The sequence below is a fragment of the Triticum aestivum genome, chromosome 6A, assembly GCF_018294505.1.
Source record: "Triticum aestivum cultivar Chinese Spring chromosome 6A, IWGSC CS RefSeq v2.1, whole genome shotgun sequence".
NCBI classification, from domain to species: Eukaryota; Viridiplantae; Streptophyta; class Magnoliopsida; order Poales; family Poaceae; genus Triticum; species Triticum aestivum.
Genome location: NC_057809.1, coordinates 498,676,831 through 498,684,167, shown reverse-complemented (window position 1 = coordinate 498,684,167; position 7,337 = coordinate 498,676,831). Strand labels below are relative to the sequence as shown.

At 45.8% G+C, this 7,337-nt stretch overlaps 1 protein-coding gene across 1 annotated transcript; it reads left to right on the top strand.

Moving 5' to 3' along the window:
- The first annotated feature begins 4,053 nt into the window (after nucleotides 1-4,053).
- Nucleotides 4,054-6,895, top strand: LOC123130828 (putative receptor-like protein kinase At4g00960). Its single transcript, XM_044550629.1, has 5 exons — nucleotides 4,054-4,542; nucleotides 4,813-5,169; nucleotides 5,689-5,950; nucleotides 6,365-6,581; nucleotides 6,672-6,895. The coding sequence occupies exons 2-5, from the start codon at nucleotides 5,029-5,031 to the stop codon at nucleotides 6,871-6,873; spliced, it is 822 nt and encodes a 273-aa protein (XP_044406564.1). The 5' UTR covers nucleotides 4,054-4,542; nucleotides 4,813-5,028; the 3' UTR covers nucleotides 6,874-6,895.
- The last annotated feature ends 442 nt before the right edge of the window (nucleotides 6,896-7,337 follow it).

Sequence of the window (7,337 nt, the reverse complement as noted above, 5' to 3'; positions counted from 1 at the left end):
GCGTCTGGACAGTGCGTCTGCGGCATCGTTTTCCGTCCCCTTGCCACAGCATATACGATATTGCAGACCAAGTAATTTTGTGAAGGCCTTTTGTTGCCATGGTGTATGCAAACGTTGTTCCTCTAAATGAACCAAGCTCTTCTGGTCCGTTTTGATGATAAATTCCGAGAATTGCAAATACGGTCTCCATTGCTCAACTGCAAGTACCATTGCTAGATACTCTTTTTCATAGGTAGACAGACCTTTAATTCTTGGTCCCAAGGCTTTGCTCAAATATGTGATGGGATGCCCCTCCTGCTGTAAGACTGCCCCAACTCCATACTCACATGCATCCGTCTCAATGACGAAGGGTTTGGTAAAATCTGGTAAAGCTAGTGTTGGTGTTGTTACTAAAGCAGTTTTTAATGCTTCAAAAGCTTCTCCTGTAGCGGATGTCCATTGGAAAGGAGTGCTTTTGCGAAGTAAATCTGTAAGAGGTCATGCAATAGTGCCAAATTGACGCACAAACCGTCTATAATATCCTGCCAGCCCTAGGAAGGAACGCACTTCTTTGACTGAAGTGGGAACATGCCATCCTTGAACTTGTTGGATCTTATCACTGTTAGTTGATACTGCAGCTGCTGAAATAGTGTGTCCCAAGTACTTCAGCTCCTGCTTGGCAAACTCACACTTGGATCTTTTTACATACCATTGATCTTTGCGCAATAGAGCAAACACTTCCCTGAGATGTTGCAAGTGCAGAGCAAAGGATGCACTGAAAACAACAATGTCATCAAAGAAAACCATGGCACACACCCTAAGTACTGGTGATAGGGTCGTGTTCATTGCTCCCAAGAATGTTGCTGGCCCCCCTGCCAATCCACATGGAACGACCTTGTACTCAAAGTACCCAGAATGTGTCTGAAACGCCGTTTTCTGCTCCTCCCCCGGTGCCAGCCGTATCTGCTGATACCCTGCTCGGAGGTCGAGCTTAGAGAACCAACGGGCACCAGCTAATTCATCCAAGATGTCCTCAATGATTGGCACTGGATATCGGCTCACAATAGTCATTGCGTTGAGTCGACGATAGTCTACGCACAGACGCCACGTCCCGTCTTTCTTCTTCACCAAGATGATAGGAGAAGAAAATGGGCTTGTGCTCTTCTGAATAATACCAGCTTTGAGCAGCTCCAACACTTGGCGTTCAATTTCTGTTTGACTTCTGGTTTGTGCCTGTACTGCCGCATGTTAACTGGTTGTGCTCCTTGCATTAAGGGAATTTTATGATCGCGGTCTCTTGACGGAGGTAACTCTGTTGGTTCCAAGAAAATGTCCTCAAATTCCAGTAGTAACTGCACTATGTCAGGTGATAGTTCATGTGCTTGCACTGTCACCTCTGATTCAGCCCCTTCAAAATAGCATAACTGAACTACATATGCCACTGCTGCATTTTTGTTAATACTGCCGAGTTGTGTGCAGGACAGTAGAGCACAAGACCGATTCTTAGCAGCCACTCCTTGCAACACTATGGTGTAGCCACAATTTTCAATTTGCATGCACCTACATGGCCAATCAATCAACATAGGACTGTGGTACTCAAGCCAGTCCATGCCTAAGATCACATCATAAGATCCCAGAGGTAAAACCTTGAAATTGGTGGAGAATGTTTGCCCTTGCGTGTACCACTGACAGTTGAGCACCTCCTGAGTACACTGCAGTTCTGCCCCATTGGCAACATAAACTTTGATAGTTCTTGGCATGTCCTGCACTCCCTGAAGTATGGGAAGCAAGTGTTGAGAGACAAATGAAGCTGAGCTTCCTGAATCCACTAGCATCAACACCTCTTGTCCTTGCAGCCAGCCATGAATTTGAAGGCAACTTGGTGCCTCTGTGCCTGCCACTGCATGAACGGACAAGTGCCACACTTGCTCTGGTTGTGTAGTATCCATTTCCATTGTTGCAGTATCCTCAGATAAGACATTTGTATCACTGGTAAACATGTCGATCAGCTCCTCAATCACATGCAGCTTAACTGTTGGGGGACAGACATGATCGTGCCCCCAACGCTCTCCACACTTGAAACAAAGCCCCTTGGCACGACGGTAATTGCGGAGTGCTGCCACTTTTGCTGCATCATTAGTAGCTCTCGTGCTTTCTGTACCCCGACGATCATCAGCTACAGGTGATGGAGCAGTTGATCTGGATGTAGGTGCTGGTAGCAGAGATGGGTTAGATGGCCGAGCACGCACAGCATAAGGTGAGAAGTCTGACTGCTCCATGCGCTTGTGCCGCTGCCCGTCAGACACCTCTTCCTGTAAAATTGCTAGAGCGCATGCTGTGTCCAGATCCGTTGGCCTTTGCACCATGACCACCGCACGGATGTCACTACGGAGCCCCTCCACGAACCTCGTCGGGAAGTACAGAGGATGAGTAGCGTCAGAGTATGATATCAAATGGTTCATCAGAATTTCAAATTGCTCAATATATTCTGATACAGAAGATGTTTGCTTGAGTGCATAGAACTGTCGGATCAGCAATTGGTGCCGATCGCGACCGAAACGGGTGCACAGGAGGTCACAAAAGGCCTCCCAATCGAGGGGTCCTATTTTTGACTGCACAGACTGGAGCCAAATCGCTGCCGCGCCGGAAAAATGCAATGTGGACATAGGGACAAAATAAGATGCATGGATTTGGCACATGGAGAAATACTGTTCACACATGGTCTTCCAAATTTTCGGGTTCTCACCCGAAAATTGGGGAAAATTGAGAGATGGAGGCGTCTGCCCCATCCCTGCAACGATTTGGCCCGCGGCCACCCCCGGGGTGGATGAAGAGCAGTGAGTGTGTTGAGATAAAGGAGTTCGGAAATCGACCATACCATTGGCCGGAGTGGCCGTCAGGGAAGAATTCCCCCCAACAGCCCGCTCCGTGGGTGTTGCAGGACGCGTGGCCATCGGGCCCGTGGATCTCGTCCCGCGCGACCGGATCAGGGAGGTCCGGTGCCGCCAATCCACCAGAGATCGCGGACGCCGACGTGGGCGGCGCCGCTTGCAACAACGAAACAGCCTCCTGGAGCTTGGAGAACCGCGCCTCGAGGTCGGGTTTCCACGCCACGAGCTCCTCCACTTGCGCCGTCTGGACGCCAATCTGCGCCTTGAGTTCCTTGATGTCCGCACGCGTGTCGTCGCTGGCTTTGGTAAGCGTCTCCGTGAACTTGTCGAGGTACGATTTGAGAGCCGGATCCATGGTTGCGAAAAGTTGGACGCGAGCGCTCGCTTGCTGGCGCGTCTCCAGCGCGACGGCGGGGTGGTGTGTGGCCTCTGATACCACGTGATAGCAACCCACTCTGATATTACTCTCGATCTAAGGCGAATTGTAGCGATGGAGGTACACAGCTAGAGGAGGAAGACGGGCTCTCCAGATACACACGCAACACACACACGCTGCCGCCGCCGGGTTCAGTCCTGATCCCCTGGATACCCTACTCACCAACTACAGGTGTGACTAAGTACTCACACAGCCTTGGGCTCGAACATATATGAGACCCACTGCGGCCCGCTGAACTTGTGGTTGGGCCGTCTCTCTCTTCTGGGCCGTATGGATCGTGTGCTTCCCGTCTCCGTGTCTTGGGTTGCTGCTGGTTCCCTCGTCAGGTCGCTGACATAGGGCAGGAGGGGCGTGGACGGAGGAGGGGACGAGGAGCGGGGTTCGAGGATGGGAGGGGTTTGGTGGCTCGGTGTGCTAGGGTTTTCACCGTGCGCAAACCATGAACTGACCGAAGAAAAACTATCCAGCCCTCTGTAGAGCGGGGCCAGTAGCAGGCCGGGGCCGGATGTCAGCCGCAACATAGACGCAAGCGGAAGCGAAATTCGGATTGTGAAGATGAAACGGTTAATAAAAGACCAATTGGGTGAACTTGTCGATGAATCGGTCAGCCAACTCCGGTAATCGCCTCTATTAGGCTGGTCATAGTGGGGAGTAACTTAGACTAGTGTCATGCATATGACACTAGCCTAAGTTACTACCTTCATAATGCAAAGTAACATAATACTAGTATCTTAGATGGCTTCATTTATTATCTTGTAGACTTATCTTGTCTTGGAAAAACGTTATGTTACAGTAACATATTATGTTACCATATCTCATTAATTATTTGCCACATAAGCAAATTTTTTTTGAAATGCACTATGTTATTAGCTAAGTTACTCCCACTATGACTGGCCTTAGTAAGAAGAGTAATCCCCAGTCCCCACCTAACAATAGAGTAGATCTTTTCTCCCATCCTCCCTCACTCACTCACTCTTCTCCTTTGGTAGAGCTGGTTACTGACAGGTGATTCGCATTCTTTTGGGTAGTAGTAGTCGTAGTAGCTTGTGAAGAATCTTGGGGAAACACCACAGGGACTTTCTTCAGAATCGACAAAAGCAAAATGCAGAGGAGTTGGTGACAAGGAACCAGCCAGCTACTGACCGAGTGGTCAGATTGCAAATGCAGAGGAGTTCCTGTTGAGGAAAGATCCGTCCTCTCTGCTAACCTGGGCGCTAGATCCACTGCTAACTGCAGGTATGTGCAAGTGCAACCTACAGTGTTGACTCACATCACAAGTCGTTTTGCTCTGTTCTCTCTGTTCCTATCCAAGCATGCATTCAGATCTAGTACTACATGTCTATCTATTCTAGCTTGCATTCTGTCACTTATTTTCTACTACATCAATCCGTACTTATCTAGTCTTGGATTTGTTTCGCTGATTCCAACAAGGTATGTATGCTCAGCTCAGCTCTTCCTTTGGTATGCTACATCAATCCTACGACGAACTTTGCATCTCTTTTGCAGTTTCCAGTTCGTGCTACATCTCTAGATCAAGCACCTGCGAGGCGTACACGGATAAGTCGTTGACTCGGGAAGGCCGCAGGCATTCACTTCCTTCTCCATCGTTGCTCAAAGAAAATAGCACTTGCAGCCTTCGGACACGACCAGTTGCTATTGATTAGATTTCCTTTCTCGAATTACCATTTGATTGCACATCTACTTTGTGTAGATAACACAAGAATGGAACAAAATGTCCTGGAGCAAATACTTGAGGGCAGCATGGAGCCAACACATATTCCGCTAGTAACTTTATGGAAAATCACTGACGGGTTTTCCCCGGATAGAATAATCGGTGAAGGGGGATTCGCAACGGTTTATAAGGTATTATTATACTAATTTAGTGTTTTCTACTCTACTCCGTAACACGTAGAGATATAGAGGGTGCTTGGATACGTTTTAGTCACATGACTAAAAGTAGTGGGACTAAAACTTGTTAGCCTCATCCATGCTTGGATACAAATACTAAATAGACTAAAGTGAGTTAATGAGCATTTATTATCCTCCAAACCCTCCAATCCCGAACTCGCATGTGTTAAAGGAGAGGAGTTAAATGAGGAGAGAGAGGACTAATCCACATTTTAGTAGGGTTCCCCTGACTAAATTTTTTTAGTCTCAAGACTAGTTCTAGCCTCTTTTTAGTCAGGGACGATTGGAACTTTAGCCTCTAAAAGAGACTAGTTTTAGTCAGACTAAAAATAATCCCATGGATCCAAGCATGGCCATAATACTTGAGTAACAGAGCTGAGTTATTTGGGTAACATGTGTTGTCCGTTGTGGATCCAAATTCATTTTAGTACGCTGCTAACTTTCATCATTTAATGAAATGCTCATGACAAACAGGGTGTTGTTGGGAATTGGAGTGTTGCTGTGAAGAAGATCAGGAGCGTCAAGACAATTGATGACAAGCTCTTTCGTCGTGAGGTTGGCAGCCTACTGGAGGTGAACCATCCAAACGTAGTTCGGTTTCTCGGCTTATGTTCTGATACAGTGGAGACACCAATGAAAAACCCAGATGGCAGAGGATATATTTACGCCGAGGAAAGAGAAAGATTAATGTGTTTTGAGTATATCACTAATGGGAGCCTTGACACAAAAATTACAGGTACACTATTGTTCCATGCAGATAAGAGAAAGATTAATGTCTATTTTGCGCTTTTACTTTTCAAGTCACGGCATTCAAGCTAAATTAACTAGGTGATTTCCCCGCGCGTTGCTGTTGGTTTTTAAAGATTAATTTTGGATAAAATTTGTACGAACGAAATGACCTGAATCAAAAGCTATCATTCTGTAAGCAATTGTGTGTGAACAAAGTGTATGCATATAAGCTGGACCATTGGAGATGGAATAATTAAATTTGGGGTACATGTGCTACAAAATAGTTGTAGTGGGTGATGACATGGCATATTTGGTGATGTGGAGGGTCGCATGTTGAGAGAATTAGAGTTAGCGGGGATAAAGTATTTAGGTATTATAGATGTATTGGAGATTGCATGCATCACTGCTTCTTCTTTTGCAGATGAATTAAGAGGCTTTGAGTGGGATAAGCGTTATAAGATAATTAGAGGAAGTTGTGCGGGTCTACATTATCTACACATGGAAAAACATATTCTTCATATGGATCTAAAGCCTGCCAACATACTACTAAATGATGGACTGGTGCCAAAGATTACGGACTTTGGTCTATCAAGACCAATAGATTGCTCACAAACTATGGCCGAAATGCATTTTTCACTGTAAGATAGTATCTTCACAACCATTCTACACATGTGCCCTCTTATATATTGTTTATATCGTGATGCTTGATACTTTCATATTTCATGTAGAGGCTATTGCGCTCCGGAAATCCTGTTTGGTGGTAGGATGTCCCCCAAGTCAGACATGTATAGTTTGGGTGTCACAATCGTCGAACTGGTGACAGGACATAAGGGTACCCCTAATAAGGATAATGTAAGAGTGTTTTATCTCGTGACGGAAAAACACTTCTTTAAGAATCATGTTTCCGTTGCATGTTGTGGCTCCTACTGAACTTGAATACTAACGTAGATTGCAAGCCATATGTAGTTAAAATCTTACATTTACAACAACAAGAGCAATTCCAACTCTCTCTTTGAACCGCATTACATGAACCTTTTTATCTTCTTGATGTGTGGTGTTCCTTTCCCATTTGTCTTGATTGCTCCATCTAAGCAAGCTTTGTTGATACCCAAATTTTCATAGTCGTTGGGCCTAAAAAATTCTCCTTTAAGCTAACTCACATCCATCCTGAGGTTCCATGGAGTTTCTAGTGCTCGACTGGTAGCCAATTTAACATAGTGACAAAACGCTATCACTGCCCCCTCTCTTTAATGCATGCCCTACAATCATTAATTATCCTGAAATCAATAAAGCATTCTAAATGTTGGAAACATGCCAACATCTTCGAGCTTTGAATGGACCAGCTTATACATGTGTAAATCAATCAACAACAACAAATTACTATTGATCTAAAT